This window comes from Cinclus cinclus, chromosome 37 (genome assembly GCF_963662255.1).
Source record: "Cinclus cinclus chromosome 37, bCinCin1.1, whole genome shotgun sequence".
Taxonomy (NCBI): Eukaryota; Metazoa; Chordata; class Aves; order Passeriformes; family Cinclidae; genus Cinclus; species Cinclus cinclus.
Genome location: NC_085082.1, coordinates 32780 through 60686, shown reverse-complemented (window position 1 = coordinate 60686; position 27907 = coordinate 32780). Strand labels below are relative to the sequence as shown.

At 53.7% G+C, this 27907-nt stretch overlaps 4 protein-coding genes across 4 annotated transcripts in view; 2 read left to right on the top strand and 2 right to left on the bottom strand.

The window, feature by feature from the left end:
- Positions 1 to 11586, top strand: part of LOC134056009 (uncharacterized) — a 262164-nt gene extending 250578 nt beyond the window's left edge. Inside the window, exon 27 of the mRNA XM_062512488.1 lies at positions 10630 to 11586. Coding sequence (XP_062368472.1) covers positions 10630 to 11060 — 431 coding nt within the window. The 3' untranslated portion in view covers positions 11061 to 11586. The remainder of the gene's footprint in view (positions 1 to 10629) is intronic.
- LOC134056025 (zinc finger protein 345-like) lies at positions 122 to 2210 on the bottom strand. The gene is made up of 3 exons (XM_062512507.1): positions 2156 to 2210; positions 909 to 1968; positions 122 to 824 (listed from the first exon to the last, which is right to left on the bottom strand). The coding sequence occupies exons 1-3, from the start codon at positions 2208 to 2210 to the stop codon at positions 122 to 124; spliced, it is 1818 nt and encodes a 605-aa protein (XP_062368491.1).
- Positions 11587 to 13721: 2135 nt separating the features above from the next.
- On the bottom strand, positions 13722 to 15810 carry LOC134055965 (zinc finger protein 420-like). Its single transcript, XM_062512438.1, has 3 exons — positions 15756 to 15810; positions 15229 to 15568; positions 13722 to 15144 (listed from the first exon to the last, which is right to left on the bottom strand). Exons 1-3 carry the CDS (start codon positions 15808 to 15810, stop codon positions 13722 to 13724), a joined length of 1818 nt encoding a protein of 605 aa, XP_062368422.1.
- Positions 15811 to 18104: 2294 nt separating this feature from the next.
- LOC134055964 (tyrosine-protein kinase receptor UFO-like) overlaps positions 18105 to 27907 on the top strand; it is a 35912-nt gene continuing 26109 nt past the window's right edge. Inside the window, exons 1-3 of the mRNA XM_062512436.1 lie at positions 18105 to 18498; positions 19816 to 19896; positions 24635 to 24715. Of these exons, the coding sequence (XP_062368420.1) occupies positions 18105 to 18498; positions 19816 to 19896; positions 24635 to 24715 (556 nt within the window). The remainder of the gene's footprint in view (positions 18499 to 19815; positions 19897 to 24634; positions 24716 to 27907) is intronic.

Genomic DNA, 27907 nt, shown 5'->3' with positions numbered 1-27907 from the left:
GAGCAGATAGTATGGGGAGGCCAAAACAAAAGTATAACCAGCCGAGTGTCTTCCCAGCATGGATTCCAGGGAATGTGGGTCACCAAGGCTCTGCCCAACGTGGGTCCTCACAGGGCTTCCCTTACTGGTGCCTCCGTTGGTGTATGGTCAACGCTGATCTGCAGGAGAAGCTTTTCCCACATTCAGTACACACATAGGGCCTCTCCCCGGTGTGGATGCGCCGGTGGATGATGAGGTTGGAGTTTTTCCTGAAGACCTTCCCGCAATCAGGACACTCGTAGGGTCTCTCATCCGTGTGTGTCTGGTAGTGCTGCATGAGCTGGGAGCTGCAGTAAAACCTCTTCCCACACTCTGAGCACTCGTAGGGCTTCTCTCCAGTGTGGATACTTTGGTGACGGATTAGGTTGGAACGGTGCCTGAAGTCCTTCCCACAATCCCCACACTTGTAGGGCCTTTCCCCAGTGTGGACCTTTTGGTGGCGGATCAATTCAGTGCTCTGCCGGAAACTCTTCCCACACTCCTCACACTTGTAGGGCCGTTCCCCAGTGTGGATCCTCCAGTGGAGGATCAGTGAGGAGCTGTTGCTGAAGCTCTTCCCACACACCTCACACTCATAGGGCTTCTCCCCGGTGTGGATGCGCCGGTGAATAACAAGCTTGGAGTTATCCCTGAAGCCCTTCCCGCAGTCAGGACACTCGTAGGGTCTCTCATCCGTGTGTGTCTGGTAGTGCTGCATGAGCTGGGAGTTGACGGGAAACTTCTTCCCACACTCTGAGCACTCGTAGGGCATCTCCCCTGTGTGGATAAATTGGTGACGGATCAGGGTGCTATGTTGCCTGAAATCCTTCCCACAATCCCCACATATGCAGGGCCTCTCCCCAGTGTGGGTCTTCTGGTGGCGGATCAATTCGCTGCTCAGCCAGAAACTCTTCCCACACTCCTCACACTTGTAGGGCGTCTCCCCAGTGTGGATGCGCTGGTGCTTGATGAGAGTACAGATTGTCCTGAAGTCCTTCCCACAATCCCCACAGTTGTAGGGCCTCTCCCCAGTGTGGATCCTTTGGTGCTGGACCAGCTTGGAACGTTCCCTAAAGCCCTTCCCACAATCCCCACATATGCAGGGCCTCTCCCCAGTGTGGATCTTCTGGTGGCGGATCAATTGGCTGCTCAGCCGGAAACTCGTCCCACACTCCTCACACTTGTAGGGCCGTTCCCCAGTGTGGATCCTCCGGTGGTACATCAGCCTGCAGCTGTCGCTGAAGCCTTTCCCACACTCGAGACACTCGTAGGGCCTCTCCCCAGTGTGGATGCGCCGGTGTCTCATGAGTGTGGAGTTTTTCCTGAAGCCCTTCCCACAGTCAGGACACTCGTAGGGTCTCTCATCCGTGTGCGTCTGGTAGTGCTGCATGAGCTGGGAGTTGACGGGAAACCTCTTCCCACACTCTGAGCACTCGTAGGGCTTCTCCCCAGTGTGGATCCTTTGGTGACAGATTAGGCTGGAACGTTGCCTGAAGTCCTTCCCACAATCCCCACATTTGTAGGGCCTCTCCCCAGTGTGGATGCTTTGGTGACGAATCAGGTCGGAACGGCGTCTGAAGCCCTTCCCACAATCCCCACACTTGTAGGGTCGTTCCCCTGTGTGGATTCTCTTGTGACAGATAAAGCTGCTCCTCCATGTGAAGCTCATCCCACACTCCAAGCACTTGTGGAGCTTCGCTCCATCATGAAGCTGCTCATGAACCACCAGGTCCGAGCTCCGGCTCCATCTCCGACCCCCTGCCCGGCCCAGGCTGGGTCTTTCCTCCTCAGATCCCCGTGATCTGCGTTTGCAGCCCCTCCTCGTGCGGGATCTCCGCGGCTCTTCCTCCCCGCTGGATTCCTGCGACGTGGAGCCGCTCCAAATGACCTCTTCCTCGAGGTTCTGCCGTGGGGATTTGTCCTCCATGGTCTCTGTCCTCAGCTCCTTGTCTGGGGCAGGAAGGACAAGGAGAGGATGGGATTTGCCTCCGTGCCAGAGGGAAGGGGAAGGAGAACCCCCCAGCGCGACCCCGGCACGACGGCGCCAGCAGCGGGGTTGTCCTGCAGCTGGGGGCCCTGCTGGGCTGGGAGATGGAGCAGGACAGAGGGTTAAAAGGGGCAGTGAATTCCTCCTCACCTGCCTGGTTATCCTGGGGCATCTTCCTGTTCCTCAGAGCCTCCTCCTCCTCCATCGGGCCAAGGTTTGGGAATGGGAAATCCTGCTTTGGGCTAAAACAAGGGATGAGCATGTTGTGTTGCGGGTTCTGCCTGCCCAAGTCCATCTCTAGAAGTCCCCGGGCACTGGGGCCCATAAAAACCTCCCAAACAGCCAACATTCAGCCCTGGAAATGCCTCCCACCAGCTCCTGGGAATGGTCCCTCTCCTCTGGTGTTCAGGGGTTCCCCCCTGTCCCAGCTCTGGGGCTCACGCTTGTATTGGGGGTCCCCCATCTCCTCGGTCCCTGCACTCCCCAGGCTGCTGGGAGTCCCAGGAATCCACAAAGCTCTCCCCTCTTCCATCTCCCTATTTAGGGATGCTGGGGGTTTTTGGGTCCCACGGTCCCTTCTCCCCCTTATTCTCTGTCTGGGGCGCAGGGGATTCATGGACTCCCCCCTGCCCCTCTCCAGGCTCTTGAGGGTCCCACGAATCTCGGCGCTCCCCCCTCTCTGGGCTCCCCACTTTGGGATCCTGGGGCACACAGGGCTCTGCTCCTCCAGGCTGCCTCTGCCGGCAGCCGCCGCCAGGACCCCCCAATGTCCCCCAAGGGGCATTTTCCGCTCAGCTTTGGAGTTCTGCATTCTCCAAACGAACCCACTCCCCCCAAAAAATAAATAAACCATGCAGAGAGGCACTGGGACTATTCTAGGGGCAACTGGGATGCAACTGGGGGCAAGTGAGCCACGCTGAGGTAACTGGCAGTGCCTGGGAATGACTAGGAGATTGTTCAGGGCTACTGGGATATACTGGGAGTATCTGAGACCACAGGGGTGCTGACTGGGACCTAGCTAGGAGCAACTGGGAATGTGCTGGGGGAAAACTGGGAGCATGCTGGGGCAACCGGGGGCAAGTGTGAGCGACTGGGGCCCTGGAGGCAGAGACTGGCATCATACTGGAGTCGCACTGGGATCGTACTGGGAGTGACTGGAACTATGCTATGGGCAGCTGGGGGAGCTGGAAACGCACTGGAGCAAAGTGGGAGGAACTGGGAGCAACGGGGACCGTGCTGGGGGCAAATTGCATGAAATCAGGCCATGACTTGGGAGTGACTGGGCTCCTAGTGGGAGTGCCGAGGAAACTGGAACCACACGCGGGGAGCAAGCGGGCTCATACTGGGAGCAGCCGCTTCCGTCCCAAGGACCCCCGATCCCCTTTCCCGGCCATCCCGCCCCTCCAGCCCCAGCACCCCCCGCCGGGATCCCGGGAATCCCAGGGGTCCCCCCCTCTCGGGGTCCCCGCTCTGCCCTTCTGGGGCTCTCCTCTCTCCGGGCTCCCGCTCCAGGAAGCCGCGGCTCTCCCGGGGCTCCCCAAAACCGCTGTCCCCCGCCGATCCCGCCGGTCCCGCGCGGTCCCCACGTGGCCCCGGCAGAGCTCGCAGGGCCCGGCCCGGGAAGCCCAATCCCCACCGCGGGGGGACCCGCATCCCCCCGCCCCCCGCCGGGGCCCTGCCGCCAGCCACCGGGACCCCCAAAAACACCTCCCGGGGACCCCCCGATCGATGTCCCCCCGAGGGGCACCTGCGGCTCCGGAGCCCAGAGAGATCCAAACATCCCCCCCAGGGAACCCCAAACCCAGGGACCCCCCCCCCCGGGATATTTGGGACGAGCTCCCCCTCCCCGGGCACCTGCGGGATGGGGGGCGAAGGTCCCGGGGAGGCTGCGAGTTCAGGGAGCTCCGGAGCCGCGCGCTTGATTCGCTCCTTCTCTGCTCCTGCTTCCTGCTGCCGCTCCGCCTCTTCCTCCCTCCTCCTCCTCCTCCCCCTCCTCATTCCCAGTTCCGAAACCGAACTGGGAGGGGATGGGTCAAGGAAAGGGCGGGAACTGTGAGGGCAAAGGGGCGGGGTCAAGGCAAGGGCGGGAACTGTGAGGGCAAAGGGGCGGGGTCAAGGAAAGGGCGGGAACTGTGAGTGGAAAGGGGCGGGGTCAAGGAAAGGGCGGGAACTGTGAGGGGAAAGGGGCGGGGCCAAGGGGCCCTCTGGTTCTAAAAGGGCCTGGTTTGCCCTAAGATCTTCAGAAAAGGGCCTCAAATGCAGCCTAAATCCACCAGGGTTGGCATAAAATCAGCCAAAGGCCCCTGAAATCCATACAAAGGGGTGTAAAATCACCCAAATGGGGCTCATGTTCTCCAAAAGTGAGCAGCAGTCCAGCCTAAATCTGCCCGGTTGATCCTAGAATCACCAAAATGGGACGAAAATCTGTGGGACCGTAGACCGCGAGCGGCACCAGAACCGGCAGCAGCACCAAGAATGAGACCGAAATCAGAATGGAGCCCGAGACCAAGAGTGGGAACAGAACCGACACCAGAACTGAGACCATCAACGCTCCAGAAGCGGAACTAGGCCTGGGACTGAGAAGGAGACCGAGAGCGAAACCGGCCCCAGAGCTGGCCCTGGGACCAAGACTGAGACCAACACCGACACTAGAACCTGCACCGGGAGTGCTCCAGCACTGTCCTGGGACCGACACTGGCACCGGCACTGGCAGGACTCCAGGGCTGACACTGGGAGCGGCACCGGAACCAGCACCAAGACTGGCACCGGCGCCAGAACCGAGACTGAGATTGGCCCTGGGAGAACTCTGGGACCAGCACCGGTACTGCTACCAGCACTGGGATTGGGTCCGCTCCAAAACCAAGAGCGACATTTGAGACCGAGACTGGCACCGCTATAGGACCCAGGCTGAGACCAACACTGTGGAAGCTGACACAGAGAGAGCTGTGGATTTAATCAGCATTTGCAGTTTGATAACCAAGATGCCTTGGCAAGAACAACCAGAGCTTTGAAGATTACAAAAAGATTGGAGCGAGACTGCGACAGGAAAGAAGATTGAACTAAATAAGTAGAAATGTAAAGTTTGTCTGAGTGATGTTTAACCCAATGAACGTAGTAAAAAATTACCGCCTTCCCAAAAAGGGTGTGTAAGCAAATGTAGCTGAGAGTAAATCTGGATTCTGATCACGAGTCAGTAGTCCCTGTCTCTCTCTCAACCTTCGATAAACACGGACACTGGGAGCGGCACCGGGAGCGCTCCAGGACTGTTCTGGGACCGGGACCAGCACCGGCACAGGGAGAACTCTGGGACTGAGACTGAGAGCGGGATTGAGCCAGCACAGAGACTGGTACCGGCACCAGAACCGAGACTGGCACAGATCTGAGACCAGGACTGAGACTGAGATTGGCACTGGGAGCACTCCGGGACCAAGAGTGCAGCGGAACCAGCACTGGGACCGGAACCACTGCAAGGCTGTGGCCGAGATCGAGACCAAGACCAAGACCCAAACTATAACTGAGACTGAGATGGAAACCAGAGCCGGCACTTGCATGGAGACTGGCAGCGCTGTAGGACCAAGAATGAGACCGACACCAGCACCGCTCAGGGACTGAGAATCAGACCGGGACCAGAGTCAGCACCAGGATTGCTCCAGGACTGCTCCAGGACAGAGACCGGCACCGGGAGCGCTCTGGGACCTCCTCGTTCACTCCAGGGAGTTTTGTCAGAGCCCCCGCACGGGACAGGGCAGGACTGGGAGGGACCCCTGGGTGGGGCAGAACCGCCTCGGTTCGCATCGTCCCGATGCAGCCATCCCGGTCCATACGGTCCCAGTCCATGCCATCCCAGTTTGTGCAATCCCAGTCGGGATGGCCCTGATCCATCTGGTCCCAGTCTGTGCAATCCCAGTCCATGTGATCCCATTGTGCACCATCCCAGTCTCTATCGTCCTGCGTATCTTTCGGGTGATTTTATGTCAACCCTGGTGGATTCTGGATGCCCTTGATGCCCTTTTCTGCTGATTTTAAACCAAACCAGGCCCTTTTAGGAGCGCAGTTCCCTTTGGCCCCGCCCCTTTCGCCTCAGAGTTCCCGCCTTTTCCCGGGCCCCGCCCATTTCCTTCATCCGGACTTTTCATTGGCTTTTTCCCTTTTTCCCCATCCATGTCCCGCCCATCTATTGGCGCTTTCCCCTGCGCATGCTCAGGACGCCGGAAGTTTCCTCAGCGGGCGCCGCCATCTTTTGTCCCGGTCTCCCGGCCCGGTTCCAGCATGTCCGAGACCTACGGTGGGGCTTGGGCATCTTTAGGGGATTTATAGGGGATTTGTAGGGGTTTGGGGGGTTTGTAGGGATTTGGGAGGTTTCGTTTTCTGGGGTGTGTCTATAGAGGGCTCTCTATAGGGAATTTGGGGGGTTCGTTAGGGGATTAGGGAATTTCTAGGGGTGTCTGTAGGGGATTTGGGGGGGGTCTGTAGGGGATTTCCGGAGATGTGTATTTGAGATTTGTGGGGGGGCTATAGGGAATTTGGGGGTTCCGGGGGTCTATGGGGGATCTTTAGGGGATTTGGGGGGTCTTGCGTCTCTGTAGGGGTTTGGGGAGGTCTGGGGGTGTCTCTGGGGGATTTGGGGGGTCTGGGGGCTCTGTAGGGGATTTTGGGGGGTCTGGGGTCTCTATGGGGTATTTAGGGATCTGGGGTCTCTATGGGATTTTGGGGGTCTGGGGTGTCTGTAGGTGATTTGGGGTGGGGGTCTGGGGTCTCTATGGGGGATTTTCAGGGTCTGGGGACTCTAAAGTGGATCTTGGGGGGTCTGGGGTCTCTATGGGTGATTTGGGGGTCTGGGGTTTCTGTAGGGGATTTGGGGAACTCTGGAGGATTAATAGGGGATTTGGGGGGGTCTGCGGTCTGTTCATGGGATTTTGTGGGGTATGGGGTCTCTGTGGGGGATTTGGGGTCTCTAAAGTGGATTTTGGGGGGAGTCTGGGGTCTCTATGGGGGATTTGGGGGGTCTGGGGTCTCTACGGAGGATTTGGGGGGTCTGGGATCTCTATGGGGGATTTGGGGGGTCTGGGGTCTCTATGGGGGATTTGGGGGGGTCTGGGGTTTCTGTGGGGGATTTTGTGGGTCTGGGGACTCTAAAGTGGATCTTGGGGAGGTCTGGGTTCTCTATGGGGGATTTGGGGGGGACTGGGGTCTCTGTAGGGCATTTGTGGGGTCTGGGGTCTCTGGTTGTTCTTGCCAAGGCATCTTGGTTATCAAACTGCAAATGCTGATTAAATCCACAGCTCTCTCTGTGTCAGCTTCCACAGTGTTGGTCTCAGCCTGGGTCCTATAGCGGTGCCAGTCTCGGTCTCAAATGTCGCTCTTGGTTTTGGAGCGGACCCAATCCCAGTGCTGGTAGCAGTACCGGTGCTGGTCCCAGAGTTCTCCCAGGGCCAATCTCAGTCTCGGTTCTGGCGCCGGTGCCAGTCTTGGTGCTGGTTCCGGCGCCGCTCCCAGTGTCAGCCCTGGAGTCCTGCCAGTGCCGGTGCCAGTGTCGGTCCCAGGACAGTGCTGGAGCACTCCCGGTGCAGGTTCTAGTGTCGGTGTTGGTCTCAGTCTTGGTCCCAGGGCCAGCTCTGGGGCCGGTTTCGCTCTCGGTCTCCTTCTCAGTCCCAGGCCTAGTTCCGCTTCTGGAGCGTTGATGGTCTCAGTTCTGGTGTCGGTTCTGTTCCCACTCTTGGTCTCGGGCTCCATTCTGATTTCGGTCTCATTCTTGGTGCTGCTGCCGGTTCTGGTGCCGCTCGCGGTCTACGGTCCCTCAGATTTTCGTCCCATTTTGGTGATTCTAGGATCAACTGGGCGGATTTAGGCTGGACTGCTGCTCACTTTTGGAGAACATGAGCCCCATTTGGGTGATTTTACACCGCTTTGTATGGATTTCAGGGGCCTTTGGCTGATTTTCTGCCAACCCTGGTGGATCTAGGCTGCATTTGAGCCCCTTTTCTGAAGATCTTAGGGCAAACCAGGCCCTTTTAGAACCAGAGGGCCCCTTGGCCCCGCCCCTTTCCCCTCACAGTTCCCGCCCTTTCCTTGGCCCCGCCCCTTTCCCCTCACAGTTCCCGCCCTTGCCTTGACCCCGCCCCTTTGCCCTCTCAGTTCCCGCCCTTTCCTTGACCCCGCCCCTTTCCCCTCACAGTCCCCGCCCTTTCCTTGACCCCGCCCCTTTCCCCTCACAGTTCCCGCCCTTTACTTTACCCCGCCCCTTTCCCCTCACAGTTCCCGCCCTTGCCTTGACCCCGCCCCTTTCCCCTCACGGTTCCCGCCCTTTCCTTGACCCATCCCCTCCCAGTTCGGTTTCGGAACTGGGAATGAGGAGGGGGAGGAGGAGGAGGAGGGAGGAAGAGGCGGAGCGGCAGCAGGAAGCAGGAGCAGAGAAGGAGCGAATCAAGCGCGCGGCTCCGGAGCTTCCTGAACTCGCAGCCTCCCCGGGACCATCGCCCCCCATCCCGCAGGTGCCCGGGGAGGGGGAGCTCGTCCCAAATATCCCGGGGGGGGGTCCCTGGGTTTGGGGTTCCCTGGGGGGGATGTTTGGATCTCTCTGGGCTCCGGAGCCGCAGGTGCCCCTCGGGGGGACATCGATCGGGGGGTCCCCGGGAGGTGTTTTTGGGGGTCCCGGTGGCTGGCGGCAGGGCCCCGGCGGGGGGCGGGGGGATGCGGGTCCCCCCGCGGTGGGGATTGGGCTTCCCGGGCCGGGCCCTGCGAGCTCTGCCGGGGCCACGTGGGGACCGCGCGGGACCGGCGGGATCGGCGGGGGACAGCGGTTTTGGGGAGCCCCGGGAGAGCCGCGGCTTCCTGGAGCGGGAGCCCGGAGAGAGGAGAGCCCCAGAAGGGCAGAGCGGGGACCCCGAGAGGGGGGGACCCCTGGGATTCCCGGGATCCCGGCGGGGGGTGCTGGGGCTGGAGGGGCGGGATGGCCGGGAAAGGGGATCGGGGGTCCTTGGGACGGAAGCGGCTGCTCCCAGTATGAGCCCGCTTGCTCCCCGCGTGTGGTTCCAGTTTCCTCGGCACTCCCACTAGGAGCCCAGTCACTCCCAAGTCATGGCCTGATTTCATGCAATTTGCCCCCAGCACGGTCCCCGTTGCTCCCAGTTCCTCCCACTTTGCTCCAGTGCGTTTCCAGCTCCCCCAGCTGCCCATACCATAGTTCCAGTCACTCCCAGTACGATCCCAGTGCGACTCCAGTATGATGCCAGTCTCTGCCTCCAGGGCCCTAGTCGCTCACACTTGCCCCCGGTTGCCCCAGCATGCTCCCAGTTTTCCCCCAGCACATTCCCAGTTGCTCCTAGCTAGGTCCCAGTCAGCACCCCTGTGGTCTCAGATACTCCCAGTATATCCCAGTAGCCCTGAACAATCTCCTAGTCATTCCCAGGCACTGCCAGTTACCTCAGCGTGGCTCACTTGCCCCCAGTTGCATCCCAGTTGCCCCTAGAATAGTCCCAGTGCCTCTCTGCATGGTTTGTTTATTTATTTTTTGGGGGGAGTGGGTTCGTTTGGAGAATGCAGAACTCCAAAGCTGAGCAGAAAATACCCCTTGGGGGACATTGGGGGGTCCTGGTGGCAGCTGCCGGCAGAGGCAGCCTGGAGGAGCAGAGGCCTGTGTGCCCCAGGATCCCAAAGTGGGGAGCCCAGAGAGGGGGGAGCGCCGAGATTCGTGGGACCCTCAAGAGCCTGGAGAGGGGCAGGGGGGAGTCCATGAATCCCCTGCGCCCCAGACAGAGAATAAGGGGGAGAAGGGACCGTGGGACCCAAAAACCCCCAGCATCCCTAAATAGGGAGATGGAAGAGGGGAGAGCTTTGTGGATTCCTGGGACTCCCAGCAGCCTGGGGAGTGCAGGGACCGAGGAGATGGGGGACCCCCAATACAAGTGTGAGCCCCAGAGCTGGGACAGGGGGGAACCCCTGAACACCAGAGGAGAGGGACCATTCCCAGGAGCTGGTGGGAGGCATTTCCAGGGCTGAATGTTGGCTGTTTGGGAGGTTTTTATGGGCGCCAGTGCCCGGGGACTTCTAGAGATGGACTTGGGCAGGCAGAACCCGCAACACAACATGCTCATCCCTTGTTTTAGCCCAAAGCAGGATTTCCCATTCCCAAACCTTGGCCCGTTGGAGGAGGAGGAGGCTCTGAGGAAGAGGAAGCTGCCCCAGGATAACCAGGCAGGTGAGGAGGAATTCACTGCCCCTTTTAACCCTCTGTCCTGCTCCATCTCCCAGCCCAGCAGGGCCCCCAGCTGCAGGACAACCCCGCTGCCGGCGCCGTCGTGCCGGGGTCGCGCTGGGGGGTTCTCCTTCCCCTTCCCTCTGGCACGGAGGCAAATCCCATCCTCTCCTTGTCCTTCCTGCCCCAGACAAGGAGCTGAGGACAGAGACCATGGAGGACAAATCCCCGCGGCAGAACCTCGAGGAAGAGGTCGTTTGGAGCGGCTCCACGTCGCAGGAATCCAGCGGGGAGGAAGAGCCGCGGAGATCCCGCATGAGGAGGGGCTGCAAACGCAGATCACGGGGATCTGAGGAGGAAAGACCCAGCCTGGGCCGGGCAGGGGGTCGGAGATGGAGCCGGAGCTCGGACCTGGTGGTTCATGAGCAGCTTCATGATGGGGAGAAGCTCCACAAGTGCTTGGAGTGCGGGATGAGCTTCAGATGGAGGAGCAGCCTTATCTGTCACCAGAGGATCCACACCGGGGAACGGCCCTACAAGTGTGGGGATTGTGGGAAGGGCTTCAGGCAGTGTTCCAACCTGATCCGTCACCGAAGTATCCACACTGGGGAGAGGCCCTACGAGTGCTCAGAGTGTGGGAAGAGGTTTTACTCCAGCTCCCAGCTCATGCAGCACTACCAGACACACACGGATGAGAGACCCTACGAGTGTCCTGACTGCGGGAAGGGCTTCCTGCAAAACTCCTACCTCATCACCCACCGGCGCATCCACACCGGGGAGAGGCCCTACGAGTGTCCCGAGTGTGGGAAAAGCTTCTCCTGCAGATCAACCTTGGTCAGTCACCAACGGAGGCACCAGTAAGAGAAGCCATGTGAGTGCCCTGAGCGCAGGAAGAGCTTCGTGCGCTGCTCCAAGTCCATCCCCCACTGGATGACCCACAATCTTCAGAGCCCTGGTGACCCACATTCCCTGGGATGCAGTTTGGGAAGGCACCTGGCTGGTTATCCTTTTGTTTTGGCCTTATTTTTTGTCTGTCCTCCATCTCTTTGTGCTCCAAAGCCAAGAGGGATGGGCCTGTCCCCTCTAAACCACTCAAATTCCCATGAACACACCTCAACTTCAACCCAGAAGGGCTCCATCCCACCTCCAAGTGGATTGTTCCCGCCTCAAAACAACTCAGTCCCACACGAACCTTGCTGGATTCCACAGTCACCAGGGGGAGAAGGGGTTGGAAGGAGATTGGGAGGAGTGGGATCCAAATTTCGAGCAGTGGGATCGGGATTGTGTGGGACTGGCTGGGCAGCTTGTATTTGATAGCAAATAAAATTTTCGCGGTTCCTGATTTCTGTCCCGTTCACTCTCCGTCAGTTCCAGTTCTGTTTTCAGTGGCGCCTTCTCAGCTGATTGTGTTTGTGTCCTCCTTTCTCTCCTGCCTGTCTCTGCCTGCTCTGTTTCTCTCCCAGTAGCTCCCTTGAGCCAGGGCAGCTCCCAGCAAAGACCCTGCCCTGATTTCCTTCCCAATGCTGGAGCTCCAAGAGCCATGGCTGAAGGTATGAAGGCTGGCAGTGAAATGTCCCTGTAAGATCCTGCTCCACTTGGCTTTTGGCCCCTTCTTAAGAGCTTTGCCTTCAGGGGCAGGAACATCTTTTCCTGGCTGGCAACTGGAATTCCAGACCCTGGGAGTGTGGGCCGTGGAGGACCATCCAAACTGGGATCACATAGGTTTGGATCACATGGACTGGGATTGCACAGACTGGGACCAGATGGATCAGGGCCATCCCGACTGGGATTGCACAAACTGGGATGGCATGGACTGGGACCGTATGGACCGGGATGGCTGCATCGGGACGATGCGAACCGAGGCGGTTCTGCCCCACCCAGGGGTCCCTCCCGTCCTGCCCTGTCCTGTGTAGGGCCCTGCCAAACTCCCTGTGTTAGCATAGGGTTAAAATGTTTCAAAAATCATGGGAATTACCAAGGATTCAGGGGATGGGAAGAAAGGTTGGTCTGGTAGGCCTGGGCAAGGGAACTCGGCCTTTGGAATGAATTAGGTCAGGTGAATCTGCACCTACGTAATCATCATATGATACGATTGTTAAATGTAATGATTGTTTGGTAGTTGAATGTAATTATTGCTTAATTGTAATAAAAATCTTGGGAAACGATATTTGGGGGACCTGATGAAAATTGCAAGAATTGATACTTGGATAAGATCAACGTAGATATGATACCAATACAGGTTTAATAATTAATATACAGCTATATCATGAAAAGGGTATAAAAACACGTCCATCTCGAATCCACGTTGGAGTCAGATTTGGGTTTATACCCCGGCTCCCCAAGCTCTTCAATGAAACCACCTGCATATAATCATCCTGTGATTATGCGTTTCCACGCTAACATTTTGGCGACCCAGATGGGACCTTGTGAGCGCTGCTGAGGACCCCGCGACCCGATCACGCCCCAGCCGGCACCGAGGGATTCTCGGGAAGCCCGTCGGCACCGGGACCCCCCGCCGCTCACAACGTCCCCTGGAGAAAGGTAAGGTGCTTTTACTCTGGCCTGGTTGCCTGCCAGTTAGGCGCAGCGAAAGGCGCGTGTGGTTGGGCTGAGGAATTCCTGGTATTGCCGCGGTGCCGTCCGTCAGTCAATCGCGAAAGCGTTGCAGGTTCGGCATCAGTGGTTTATTGTAGCTGTAACACGGAGAAGATTAAACGGATTTTGGGCGGCAGTGCCCCCACACCACACACTTCTCCTTTGGGCTGCTCATTAGCACATTGGAAGGAAGGTAATTTTGGGCAAGAGTTACATAAGGTTGATTGATTATTATAACACTTGGTGGCCGAAATATGTCTTGCAGCATGGGAAAATGTGTCCGGAAAACTTGTCTTTGCCATCTGATGTGATTTCACAGTTACTGATCTTTTGTAAACAGGAGGGCAGATTGGACAAAGTTCCCTACGTTGATTCATTTTTCTATTTGCAGGAAACACCAGAGTGGCTGGTTGAGTGTGGGTTAATGATTGTTAAAGTACCTGAAAACAATAATTGCATGGGTTGTGTCCAAGGGAAGCGTTGTATAGAACACCTGGCATTGGATGAAAAGTTTATATCGGATCGATGATATGGATGGTGAATTGCTGGTAGCCCCCATGGGATCAAGGGAATCTGACCCTACCTCACCTGGCCCGATTTCACCTGACCCACTGACACACCCCCTGCCAAAGGATACCCTCCTCCCTCACCTACTGGTGCTCAGGGATACCCTCCTCTCCCACCAACGCCTCTTTCGCCTGCTCCTGTCTTCCTGTACCCTCCTCTGCCGTCTTCACCTGCCCCTCCTTCCCCAGAAAATGACTAAGATGGAACCGTGATACAGAGATGTGGGGAGGGTGCCACAGGAGCAGATAGTATGGGGAGGCCAAAACAAAAGTATAACCAGCCGAGTGTCTTCCCAGCATGGATTCCAGGGAATGTGGGTCACCAAGGCTCTGCCCAACGTGGGTCCTCACAGGGCTTCCCTTACTGGTGCCTCCGTTGGTGTATGGTCAACGCTGATCTGCAGGAGAAGCTTTTCCCACATTCAGTACACACATAGGGCCTCTCCCCGGTGTGGATGCGCCGGTGGATGATGAGGTTGGAGTTTTTCCTGAAGACCTTCCCGCAATCAGGACACTCGTAGGGTCTCTCATCCGTGTGTGTCTGGTAGTGCTGCATGAGCTGGGAGCTGCAGTAAAACCTCTTCCCACACTCTGAGCACTCGTAGGGCTTCTCTCCAGTGTGGATACTTTGGTGACGGATTAGGTTGGAACGGTGCCTGAAGTCCTTCCCACAATCCCCACACTTGTAGGGCCTTTCCCCAGTGTGGACCTTTTGGTGGCGGATCAATTCAGTGCTCTGCCGGAAACTCTTCCCACACTCCTCACACTTGTAGGGCCGGTCCCCAGTGTGGATCCTCCGGTGGAGGATCAGTGAGGAGCTGTTGCTGAAGCTCTTCCCACACACCTCACACTCATAGGGCTTCTCCCCGGTGTGGATGCGCCGGTGAATAACAAGCTTGGAGTTATCCCTGAAGCCCTTCCCGCAGTCAGGACACTTGTAGGGCCTCTCAGCCGTGTGTGTCTGGTAGTGCTGCATGAGCTGGGAGTTGACGGGAAACTTCTTCCCACACTCTGAGCACTCGTAGGGCATCTCCCCAGTGTGGATAAATTGGTGACGGATCAGGGTGCTATGTTGCCTGAAATCCTTCCCACAATCCCCACATTTGTAGGGCCTCTCCCCAGTGTGGGTCTTCTGGTGGCGGATCAATTCGCTGCTCAGCCAGAAACTCTTCCCACACTCCTCACACTTGTAGGGCGTCTCCCCAGTGTGGATGCGCTGGTGCTTGATGAGAGTACAGATTGTCCTGAAGTCCTTCCCACAATCCCCACATATGTAGGGCCTCTCCCCAGTGTGGATCCTTTGGTGCTGGACGAGCTTGGAACGTTCCCTAAAGCCCTTCCCACAATCCCCACATATGCAGGGCCTCTCCCCAGTGTGGATCTTCTGGTGGCGGATCAATTGGCTGCTCAGCCGGAAACTCGTCCCACACTCCTCACACTTGTAGGGCGTCTCCCCAGTGTGGATCCTCCGGTGGTACATCAGCCTGCAGCTGTCGCTGAAGCCTTTCCCACACTCGAGACACTCGTAGGGCCTCTCCCCAGTGTGGATGCGCCGGTGTCTCATGAGTGTGGAGTTTTTCCTGAAGCCCTTCCCACAGTCAGGACACTCGTAGGGTCTCTCATCCGTGTGTGTCTGGTAGTGCTGCATGAGCTGGGAGTTGACGGGAAACCTCATCCCACACTCTGAGCACTCGTAGGGCTTCTCCCCAGTGTGGATCCTTTGGTGACAGATTAGGCTGGAACGTTGCCTGAAGTCCTTCCCACAATCCCCACATTTGTAGGGCCTCTCCCCAGTGTGGATGCTTTGGTGACGGATCAGGTCGGAACGGCGTCTGAAGCCCTTCCCACAATCCCCACACTTGTAGGGCCGTTCCCCGGTGTGGATCCTCTGGTGACAGATAAGGCTGCTCCTCCATCTGAAGCTCATCCCGCACTCCAAGCACTTGTGGAGCTTCTCTCCATCATGAAGCTGCTCATGAACCACCAGGTCCGAGCTCCGGCTCCATCTCCGACCCCCTGCCTGGCCCAGGCTGGGTCTTTCCTCCTCAGATCCCCGTGATCTGCGTTTGCAGCCCCTCCTCGTGCGGGATCTCCGCGGCTCTTCCTCCCCGCTGGATTCCTGCGACGTGGAGCCGCTCCAAACGACCTCTTCCTCGAGGTTCTGCCGCGGGGATTTGTCCTCCATGGTCTCTGTCCTCAGCTCCTTGTCTGGGGGAGGAAGGACAAGGAGAGGATGGGATTTGCCTCCGTGCCAGAGGGAAGGGGAAGGAGAACCCCCCAGCGCGACCCCGGCACGACGGCGCCGGCAGCGGGGTTGTCCTGCAGCTGGGGGCCCTGCTGGGCTGGGAGATGGAGCAGGACAGAGGGTTAAAAGGGGCAGTGAATTCCTCCTCACCTGCCTGGTTATCCTGGGGCAGCTTCCTCTTCCTCAGAGCCTCCTCCTCCTCCATCGGGCCAAGGGTTGGGAATGGGAAATCCTGCTTTGGGCTAAAACAAGGGATGAGCATGTTGTGTTGCGGGTTCTGCCTGCCCAAGTCCATCTCTAGAAGTCCCCGGGCACTGGGGCCCATAAAAACCTCCCAAACAGCCAACATTCAGGCCTGGAAATGCCTCCCACCAGCTCCTGGGAATGGTCCCTCTCCTCTGGTGTTCAGGGGTTCCCCCCTGTCCCAGCTCTGGGGCTCACGCTTGTATTGGGGGTCCCCCATCTCCTCGGTCCCTGCACTCCCCAGGCTGCTGGGAGTCCCAGGAATCCACAAAGCTCTCCCCTCTTCCATCTCCCTATTTAGGGATGCTGGGGGTTTTTGGGTCCCACGGTCCCTTCTCCCCCTTATTCTCTGTCTGGGGCGCAGGGGATTCATGGACTCCCCCCTGCCCCTCTCCAGGCTCTTGAGGGTCCCACGAATCTCGGCGCTCCCCCCTCTCTGGGCTCCCCACTTTGGGATCCTGGGGCACACAGGGCTCTGCTCCTCCAGGCTGCCTCTGCCGGCAGCTGCCACCAGGACCCCCCAATGTCCCCCAAGGGGCATTTTCGGCTCAGCTTTGGAGTTCTGCATTCTCCAAACGAACCCACTCCCCCCAAAAAATAAATAAACAAACCATGCAGAGAGGCACTGGGACTATTCTAGGGGCAACTGGGATGCAACTGGGGGCAAGTGAGCCACGCTGAGGTAACTGGCAGTGCCTGGGAATGACTAGGAGATTGTTCAGGGCTACTGGGATATACTGGGAGTATCTGAGACCACAGGGGTGCTGACTGGGACCTAGCTAGGAGCAACTGGGAATGTGCTGGGGGAAAACTGGGAGCATGCTGGGGCAACCGGGGGCAAGTGTGAGCGACTGGGGCCCTGGAGGCAGAGACTGGCATCATACTGGAGTCGCACTGGGATCGTACTGGGAGTGACTGGAACTATGGTATGGGCAGCTGGGGGAGCTGGAAACGCACTGGAGCAAAGTGGGAGGAACTGGGAGCAACGGGGACCGTGCTGGGGGCAAATTGCATGAAATCAGGCCATGACTTGGGAGTGACTGGGCTCCTAGTGGGAGTGCCGAGGAAACTGGAACCACACGCGGGGAGCAAGCGGGCTCATACTGGGAGCAGCCGCTTCCGTCCCAAGGACCCCCGATCCCCTTTCCCGGCCATCCCGCCCCTCCAGCCCCAGCACCCCCCGCCGGGATCCCGGGAATCCCAGGGGTCCCCCCCTCTCGGGGTCCCCGCTCTGCCCTTCTGGGGCTCTCCTCTCTCCGGGCTCCCGCTCCAGGAAGCCGCGGCTCTCCCGGGGCTCCCCAAAACCGCTGTCCCCCGCCGATCCCGCCGGTCCCGCGCGGTCCCCACGTGGCCCCGGCAGAGCTCGCAGGGCCCGGCCCGGGAAGCCCAATCCCCACCGCGGGGGGACCCGCATCCCCCCGCCCCCCGCCGGGGCCCTGCCGCCAGCCACCGGGACCCCCAAAAACACCTCCCGGGGACCCCCCGATCGATGTCCCCCCGAGGGGCACCTGCGGCTCCGGAGCCCAGAGAGATCCAAACATCCCCCCCAGGGAACCCCAAACCCAGGGACCCCCCCCCCCCCCGGGATATTTGGGACGAGCTCCCCCTCCCCGGGCACCTGCGGGATGGGGGGCGATGGTCCCGGGGAGGCTGCGAGTTCAGGGAGCTCCGGAGCCGCGCGCTTGATTCGCTCCTTCTCTGCTCCTGCTTCCTGCTGCCGCTCCGCCTCTTCCTCCCTCCTCCTCCTCCTCCCCCTCCTCATTCCCAGTTCCGAAACCGAACTGGGAGGGGATGGGTCAAGGAAAGGGCGGGAACCGTGAGGGCAAAGGGGCGGGGTCAAGGAAAGGGCGGGAACTGTGAGGGCAAAGGGGCGGGGTCAAGGAAAGGGCGGGAACTGTGAGGGGAAAGGGGCGGGGTCAAGGAAAGGGCGGGAACTGTGAGGGGAAAGGGGCGGGGTCAAGGGGCCCTGTGGTTCTAAAAGGGCCTGCTTTGCCCTAAGATCTTCAGAAAAGAGCCTCAAATGCAGCCTAAATCCACCAGGGTTGGCATAAAATCAGTCAAAGGCCCCTGAAATCCATACAAAGGGGTGTAAAATCACCCAAATGGGGCTCATGTTCTCCAAAAGTGAGCAGCAGTCCAGCCTAAATCTGCCCGGTTGATCCTAGAATCACCAAAATGGGACGAAAATCTGTGGGACCGTAGACCGCGAGCGGCACCAGAACCGGCAGCAGCACCAAGAATGAGACCGAAATCAGAATGGAGCCCGAGACCAAGAGTGGGAACAGAACCGACACCAGAACTGAGACCATCAACGCTCCAGAAGCGGAACTAGGCCTGGGACTGAGAAGGAGACCGAGAGCGAAACCGGCCCCAGAGCTGGCCCTGGGACCAAGACTGAGACCAACACCGACACTAGAACCTGCACCGGGAGTGCTCCAGCACTGTCCGGGGACCGACACTGGCACCGGCACTGGCAGGACTCCAGGGCTGACACTGGGAGCGGCGCCGGAACCAGCACCAAGACTGGCACCGGCGCCAGAACCGAGACTGAGATTGGCCCTGGGAGAACTCTGGGACCAGCACCGGTACTGCTACCAGCACTGGGTTTGGGTCCGCTCCAAAACCAAGAGCGACATTGAGACCGAGACTGGCACCGCTATAGGACCCAGGCTGAGACCAACACTGTGGAAGCTGACACAGAGAGAGCTGTGGATTTAATCAGCATTTGCAGTTTGATAACCAAGATGCCTTGGCAAGAACAACCAGAGCTTTGAAGATTACAAAAAGATTGGATCGAGACTGCGACAGGAAAGAAGATTGAACTAAATAAGTAGAAATGTAAAGTTTGTCTGAGTGATGTTTAACCCAATGAATGTAGTAAAAAATTACCGCCTTCCCAAAAAGGGTGTGTAAGCAAATGTAGCTGAGAGTAGATCTGGATTCTGATCACGAGTCAGTCGTCCGTGTCTCTCTCTCAACCTTCGATAAACACGGACACTGGGAGCGGCACCGGGAGCGCTCCAGGACTGTTCTGGGACCGGGACCAGCACCGGCACAGGGAGAACTCTGGGACTGAGACTGAGAGCGGGATTGTGCCAGCACAGAGACTGGTACCGGCACCAGAACCGAGACTGGCACAGATCTGAGACCAGGACTGAGACTGAGATTGGCACTGGGAGCACTCCGGGACCAAGAGTGCAGCGGAACCAGCACTGGGACCGGAACCACTGCAAGGCTGTGGCCGAGATCGAGACCAAGACCAAGACCCAAACTATAACTGAGACTGAGATGGAAACCAGAGCCGGCACTTGCATGGAGACTGGCAGCGCTGTAGGACCAAGAATGAGACCGACACCAGCACCGCTCAGGGACTGAGAATCAGACCGGGACCAGAGTCAGCACCAGGATTGCTCCAGGACTGCTCCAGGACAGAGACCGGCACCGGGAGCGCTCTGGGACCTCCTCGTTCACTCCAGGGAGTTTTGTCAGAGCCCCCGCACGGGACAGGGCAGGACTGGGAGGGACCCCTGGGTGGGGCAGAACCGCCTCGGTTCGCATCGTCCCGATGCAGCCATCCCGGTCCATACGGTCCCAGTCCATGCCATCCCAGTTTGTGCAATCCCAGTCGGGATGGCCCTGATCCATCTGGTCCCAGTCTGTGCAATCCCAGTCCATGTGATCCCATTTTGCACCATCCCAGTCTCTATCGTCCTGCGTATCTTTCGGGTGATTTTATGTCAACCCTGGTGGATTCTGGATGCCCTTGATGCCCTTTTCTGCTGATTTTAAACCAAACCAGGCCCTTTTAGGAGCGCAGTTCCCTTTGGCCCCGCCCCTTTCGCCTCAGAGTTCCCGCCTTTTCCCGGGCCCCGCCCATTTCCTTCATCCGGACTTTTCATTGGCTTTTTCCCTTTTTCCCCATCCATGTCCCGCCCATCTATTGGCGCTTTCCCCTGCGCATGCTCAGGACGCCGGAAGTTTCCTCAGCGGGCGCCGCCATCTTTTGTCCCGGTCTCCCGGCCCGGTTCCAGCATGTCCGAGACCTACGGTGGGGCTTGGGCATCTTTAGGGGATTTATAGGGGATTTGTAGGGGTTTGGGGGGTTTGTAGGGATTTGGGAGGTTTCGTTTTCTGGGGTGTGTCTATAGAGGGCTCTCTATAGGGAATTTGGGGGGTTCGTTAGGGGATTAGGGAATTTCTAGGGGTGTCTGTAGGGGATTTGGGGGGGGGTCTGTAGGGGATTTCCGGAGATGTGTATTTGAGATTTGTGGGGGGGCTATAGGGAATTTGGGGGTTCCGGGGGTCTATGGGGGATCTTTAGGGGATTTGGGGGGTCTTGCGTCTCTGTAGGGGTTTGGGGAGGTCTGGGGGTGTCTCTGGGGGATTTGGGGGGTCTGGGGGCTCTGTAGGGGATTTTGGGGGGTCTGGGGTCTCTATGGGGTATTTAGGGATCTGGGGTCTCTATGGGATTTTGGGGGTCTGGGGTGTCTGTAGGTGATTTGGGGTGGGGGTCTGGGGTCTCTATGGGGGATTTTCAGGGTCTGGGGACTCTAAAGTGGATCTTGGGGGGTCTGGGGTCTCTATGGGTGATTTGGGGGTCTGAGGTTTCTGTAGGGGATTTGAGGAACTCTGGAGGATTAATAGGGGATTTGGGGGGGTCTGCGGTCTGTTCATGGGATTTTGTGGGGTATGGGGTCTCTGTGGGGGATTTGGGGGGGTCTGCGGTTTCTGTGGGGATTTGGGGGGTCTGGGGTCTCTATGGGGGATTTTGGGGGGTCTGGGGTCTCTATGGGGGATTTGGGGGGTCTGGGGTCTCTGTGGGGGATTTTGGGGGGGGCTGGGGTCTCTGTCGGGCATTTGGGGTTTCTGGGATCTCTATGGGGGATTTGGGGGGATCTGGGCTCTCTATGTAGGATTTGGGGATCTGGGGTCTCTGTAGGGGACTTGTGGGGTCTGGGGTCTCTATGGGATTTTGGGGGGTCTGGGGTCTCTATGGGGTATTTAGGGATCTGGGGTCTCTATGGGATTTTGGGGGTCTGGGGTGTCTGTAGGTGATTTGGGGTGGGGGTCTGGGGTCTCTATGGGGGATTTTCAGGGTCTGGGGACTCTAAAGTGGATCTTGGGGGGTCTGGGGTCTCTATGGGTGATTTGGGGGTCTGGGGTTTCTGTAGGGGATTTGGGGAACTCTGGAGGATTAATAGGGGATTTGGGGGGGTCTGCGGTCTGTTCATGGGATTTTGTGGGGTATGGGGTCTCTGTGGGGGATTTGGGGGGTCTGGGGTCTCTAAAGTGGATTTTGGGGGGAGTCTGGGGTCTCTATGGGGGATTTGGGGGGTCTGGGGTCTCTACGGAGGATTTGGGGGGGTCTGGGATCTCTATGGGGGATTTGGGGGGTCTGGGGTCTCTATGGGATTTTGGGGGTCTGGGGTGTCTGTAGGTGATTTGGGGGGGGGTCTGGGGTCTCTATGGGGGTTTTGGGGGTTTGGGGTCTCTGTGGGGGATTTTGGGGGGGTCTGGGGTCTCTCTGGGGATTTTGGGGCTCTGGGGTCTCTGGGGGGGATTTTGGGGGTCTGGGGTCTCTGGGGATTTTGGGGCTCTGGGGTCTCTGGGGGGGATTTTGGGCTCTGTAAAACCAATTGAGGGTCTAAATTTTGGGTTTTTTTTGGGTCATAAAGGGGAATTTTTTTGGAATTTTGGAGTTTCTGGGGGGGATTTTCGGGTCCAAATTTGGGAATTTTTGGGAATTTTGGGGTTTCTGGGTGGGATTTTTGGGAATTTTGGATTTTCTGTGGGGGATTTTTGGGTCTAAATTTGGGAATTTTGGAGTTTCTGGGGGCAAATTTTGGAGTTTCTGGGGGGGATTTTTGGGTCCAAATTTGGGAATTTTTGGGAATTTTGGAGTTTCTGTGGGGGATTTTTGGGTCCAAATTTGGGAATTTTTGGGGAATTTTTGGGTTTCTGGGGGGGATTTTTGGGAATTTTTGAATTTTGGGGGGGGATTTTGGTTCCAAATTTGGGAATTTTTGGGAATTTCGTATTTTCTGGGTGGGATTTTTGGGTCCAAATTTGGGAATTTTAGGGAATTTTGGGGTTTCTGGGGGTGGATTTTTGGGAGTTTTTGAATTTTGGGGGGGGGGATTTTGGGTCTAAATTTGGGAATTTTTGGGAATTTTGGAGTTTCTGGGGGGGATTTTTGGGAATTTTGGATTTTCTGTGGGGGATTTTTGGGTCTAAATTTGGGAATTTTGGAGTTTCTGGGTGGGATTTTTGGGTCCAAATTTGGGAATTTTTGGGAATTTTGGAGTTTCTGGGTGGGATTTTTGGGTGCAAATTTGGGAATTTTTGGGTATTTTTGGGGTTTCTGTGGGGGATTTTTGGGAATTTTTGAATTTTTGGGAGGATTTTGGGTCCAAATTTGGGAATTTTTGGGAATTTTGTATTTTCTGTGGGGGATTTTTGGGTCGAAATTTGGGAATTTTTGGGGAATTTTGGGGTTTCTGGGGGTGGATTTTTGGGAGTTTTTGAATTTTGGGGGGGGATTTTGGGTCTAAATTTGGGAATTTTTGGGAATTTTGGAGTTTCTCTGTGGGATTTTTGGGTGCAAATTTGGGAATTTTTGGGGAATTTTGGGGTTTCTGGGGGGGATTTTTGGGAATTTTTGAATTTTGGGGGGGGATTTTGGGTCCAAATTTGGGAATTTTTGGGAATTTTGGATTTTCTGGGGGGGATTTTTGGGTCTAAATTTGGGAATTTTGGAGTTTCTGGGGGCAAATTTTGGAGTTTCTGGAGGGGATTTTTGGGTCCAAATTTGGGAATTTTTGGGAATTTTGGAGTTTCTGTGGGGGATTTTTGGGTCCAAATTTGGGAATTTTTGGGTATTTTTGGGGTTTCTGTGGGGGATTTTTGGGAATTTTTGAATTTTGGGGAGGATTTTGGGTCCAAATTTGGGAATTTTTGGGAATTTTGTATTTTCTGTGGGGGATTTTTGGGTCTATATTTGGGAATTTTTGGGAATTTTGGGGTTTCTGGGGGTAGATTTTTGGGAGTTTTTGAATTTTGGGGGGGGATTTTGGGTCCAAATTTGGGAATTTTTGGGAATTTTGGATTTTCTGGGGGTGATTTTTGGGTCTAAATTTGGGAATTTTGGAGTTTCTGGGGGGAAATTTTGGAGTTTCTGGGGGGGATTTTTGGGTCCAAATTTGGGAATTTTTGGGAATTTTGGAGTTTCTGTGGGGGATTTTTGGGTCCAAATTTGGGAATTTTTGGGAATTTTGGGGTTTCTGGGGGTGGATTTTTGGGAGTTTTTGAATTTTGGGGGGGGATTTTGGGTCTAAATTTGGGAATTTTTGGGAATTTTGGGGTTTCTGGGGGTGGATTTTTGGGTCTAAATTTGGGAATTTTTGGGAATTTTGGAGTTTCTGTGGGGGATTTTTGGGTCCAAATTTGGGAATTTTTGGGAATTTTGGGGTTTCTGGGGGTGGATTTTTGGGAGTTTTTGAATTTTGGGGGGGGGGATTTTGGGTCTAAATTTGGGAATTTTTGGGAATTTTGGAGTTTCTGGGGGGGGATTTTTGGGTCTAAATTTGGGAATTTTGGGGTTTCTGGGGGGAAATTTTGGAGTTTCTGGGTGGGATTTTTGGGTCCAAATTTGGGAATTTTTGGGAATTTTGGGGTTTCTGTGGGGGATTTTTGGGTCCAAATTTGGGAATTTTTGGGGAATTTTAGGGTTTCTGGGGGGGATTTTTGGGAATTTTTGAGTTTTGGGGGGGGATTTTGGGTCCAAATTTGGGAATTTTTGGGGAATTTTGGGGTTTCTGTGGGGGATTTTTGGGAATTTTTGAATTTTGGGGGGGGGATTTTGGTTCCAAATTTGGGAATTTTTGGGAATTTCGTATTTTCTGGGTGGGATTTTTGGGTCCAAATTTGGGAATTTTAGGGAATTTTGGGGTTTCTGGGGGTGTATTTTTGGGAGTTTTTGAATTTTTGGGGGGGATTTTGGGTCTAAATTTGGGAATTTTTGGGAATTTTGGAGTTTCTGGGGGGGATTTTTGGGAATTTTGGATTTTCTGTGGGGGATTTTTGGGTCTAAATTTGGGAATTTTGGAGTTTCTGGGTGGGATTTTTGGGTCCAAATTTGGGAATTTTTGGGAATTTTGGAGTTTCTGTGGGGGATTTTTGGGTCCAAATTTGGGAATTTTTGGGGAATTTTGGGGTTTCTGGGGGGGATTTTTGGGAATTTTTGAATTTTGGGGGGGATTTTGGTTCCAAATTTGGGAATTTTTGGGAATTTTGTATTTTCTGTGGGGGATTTTTGGGTCTAAATTTGGGAATTTTGGACTTTCTGGGGGGAAATTTTGGAGTTTCTGGGTGGGATTTTTGGGTCCCAATTTGGGAATTTTTGGGAATTTTGTATTTTCTGTGGGGGATTTTTGGGTCTATATTTGGGAATTTTGGGGTTTCCGGGGGTGGATTTTTTGGGAATTTTGGGTCCAAATTTGGGAATTTTGGTATCCCCAAACTTGGGAAATTTTTCGAGCACTGCAGAGGAATTTTTTGGGAATTTGGGGTCCCAAATACAAATTTTGAGGATCTCCGAACGGAATTTAAATTCGGAACTTTTGGGATTTTCGGGGAAATTTTTTTGGTGAGAATTTTCTTTTTTTTTTTTTTTTTTTGATGGAGGGGAGGGGGATTTTTTCACCTGAGAAATTTTTGGGAATTTCGCCTCCGAACTTGAGAATTTTGGGAATATTTTTGGTTTGTTTTTATTTTTTTTTTTTAATCAGATTTCCTTTTCAAGTTCCTGGTGATCGGCAGCGCCGGCACCGGCAAATCCTGCCTGCTGCACCATTTCATCGAGAGCAAGTGTGAGCAAGGCCGGAATTCCGGGAATTCCGGGAATCGCGGGAATTCCGGGAATTGTGGGAATTGGGGGAATTGGGGGAATTGTGGGAATTGCGGGAATTGCGGGAATTGTGGGAATTGTGGGAATTGGGGGAATTGAGGGAATTGTGGGAATTGTGGGAATTGGGGGAATTCCGGGAATTGTGGGAATTGTGGCAATTGTGGGAATTGGGGGAATTGTGGGAATTGGGGGAATTGGGGGAATTCCGGGAATTGAGGGAATTGCGGGAATTGGGGGAATTCCGGGAATCGCGGGAATTGTGGGAATTGTGGGAATTGCGGGAATTGCGGGAATTGTGGGAATTGGGGGAATTGGGGGAATTGGGGGAATTCCGGGAATTGAGGGAATTCCGGGAATTGGGGGAATTCCGGGAATTCCGGGAATCGCGGGAATTGTGGGAATTGTGGGAATTGCGGGAATTGGGGGAATTCCGGGAATTCCGGGAATCGCGGGAATTGTGGGAATTGTGGGAATTGAGGGAATTGTGGGAATTCCGGGAATTGAGGGAATTCAGGGAATTCCGGGAATTCCGGGAATTGTGGGAATTGCGGGAATTGCAGGAATTGCGGGAATTGTGGGAATTGTGGGAATTCCGGGAATCGCGGGAATCGCGGGAATCGCGGGAATTGCGGGCAACTGGGGAACCCTTGGGGGTTTTTTGGGGGTTTTTTGGGAATTTTTGGGGGATTTTTTGGGTTTTTTTGGGGGATTTTTTGGGGTTTTTGAGGGGATTTTTTGGGAAATTCTTGGGGGATTTTTTGGGGATTTTTGGGGGATTTTTTGGGGGTTTTTTGGGGTTTTTTGGGGATTTTTTGGGATTTTTTTGGGGGTTTTTTGGGGTTTTTTTGGGGTTTTTTTGGGGTTTTTTTGGGAATTTTTGGGGGATTTTTGGGATTTTTTTGGGAATTCTTGGGGGATTTTTTGGGAATTTTTGGGGAATTTTTTGGGAATTTTTGGGGGATGTTTTGGGGATTTTTTGGGAATTTTTGGGGGTTTTTTTGGGATTTTTTGAGAATTCTTGGGAGATTTTTTGGTAATTTTTTGGGGATTTTTTGGGGTTTTTTGGGGATTTTTTTGGGAATTTTTGGGGGATTTTTTGGGAATTTTTGGGGATTTTTTTGGGATTTTTTTTGGGGGTTTTTGGGGGTTTTTTGGGGATTTTTTGGGAATTTTTGGGGTTTTTTTGGGGGGGGGTTTATGAGAATTCTTGGGGGATTTTTTGGGAATTTTTTGGGGATTTTTTTGGGAATTCTTGGGGGATTTTTTGGGATTTTTTTGGGGGGGGGGATTTTTTTGTATTTTTTGGGGGGGGTTTATTTTTGGGGGATTTTTTTGGGATTTTTTTTGTCTTTTTTTTTTTTTTGGTCCTTTTTTTGTCCTTTTCTGTCGTTCTCCGTAGGTTTTGGCCATTTTCTGTCATTTTTGTCCTTTTTTGTCCTTTTCTGTCCTTTTCTGTCTTTTTTGTCCATTTTTGTCCTTTTTGGTCCTTTTTTGTCCTTTTCTTTGTCATTTTCCATCATTCTCTGTCATTTTTGGCCATTTTTGTCTTTTTTTGGCCTTTTTTGTCCTTTTCTGTCCCTTTTTGTCGTTCCCCGTCGTTCTCCGTCGTTTTTGGCCATTTTTGTCTTTTTTTGGGTTTTTTTTGTCCTTTTTTTGTCCTTTTGTTGTCCTTTTTTTGTCATTTTCGGCCATTCTCTCTCATTTTTGGCCTTTTTTGTCCTTTTCTGTCCATTTTTGTCCTTTTCTGTCATTTTTTTGTCCTTTTTTGTCGTTCCCCGTCGTTCTCCGTCGTTTTTGGCCATTTTTGGTTTTTTTGTCCTTTTTTGTCTTTTTTTGTTTTTTTTGGTCATTTTCCATCAATCTTTGTCATTTTTGGCCATTCTCTGTCATTTTTGGCCATTTTTGTCTTTTTTTGGCCATTTTTGTCCTTTTCTGTCCCTTTTTGTCGTTCCCCGTCGTTCTCCGTCGTTTTTGGCCATTTTTGTCCTTTTTTTGTCCTTTTTTGTCCTTTTTTTGGTCATTTTCCATCAATCTCTGTCATTTTTGGCCATTTTCTGTCATTTTCTGTCCATTTTTGTCTTTTTTTGGCCATTTTTGTCCATTTTTGTCCTTTTTTGTCCTGTTTTGTCGTTCCCCGTCGTTCTTGGCCATTTTTGTCCATTTTTGTCCTTTTTTGTCCCTTTCTGTCCCTTTTTCTCCTTTTTCTCCTTTTTCTCCTTTTTCTCCTTTTTTCTCCTTTTTTCTCCCTTTTTCTCTTCTTTTGTCTTTTTTTGTCTTTTTTTTGTCGCTTTCTTTCCTTTTGTTGTCGTTTTTTGTCGTTTTCTTTCCTATTTTTGTCATTTTTTGCTCTCTCCCTTTATCATTTCGGGGCCGTTTTTTTACCTTTTTTTTTTTTTTTTCCATTTTTCCCCCATTTTTTGCCATTTTTAATCCTTTTTTCCCCCCCTCCCAATTCTTCCTCCATCCTTTGATCCTCTCGGGGTTGTTTCGGGGCTGTTTTTTTTTTTTTTATTTATTTTAATTATTATTTTTTATTACTTTTTATTATTTTTTATTACTTTTTATTACTTTTTATTACTTTTTAATTACTTTTTTATTACTTTTTTATTACATTTTCCATTACTTTTTTATTACTTTTTAATTACTTTTTAATTACTTTTTATTACTTTTAATTAATTTTTATTACTTTTTATTACTTTTTATTACTTTTTAAATTACTTTTTTCTTATTACTTTTTGTTACTTTTTATTTTTATTAATTTTTATTACTTTTAATTGCTTTTTATTGCTTTTAATTGCTTTTTTATTGCTTTTTCTTGCTTTTTCTGGCTTTTTTATTACTTTTATTAATTTTTCCATTTTTTTATTACTTTTTTCATTACTTTTTATTACTTTTTATTACTTTTTATTACTTTTCAATTGCTTCTTTATTACCTTTTATTGCTTTTTAATTACTTCTTTATTATTTTTATTGCTTTTTATTGCTTTTTATTGCTTTTTATTGCTTTTTATTACTATTTATTACTTTTTAATTATTTATTTTATTGCTTTTTATTTCTTTTTATTACTTCTTATTACTTTTTATTACTTTTTAAATAACTTTTTTATTATGTTTTATTACTTTTTATTACATTTTTATTACCTTTTCATTACTT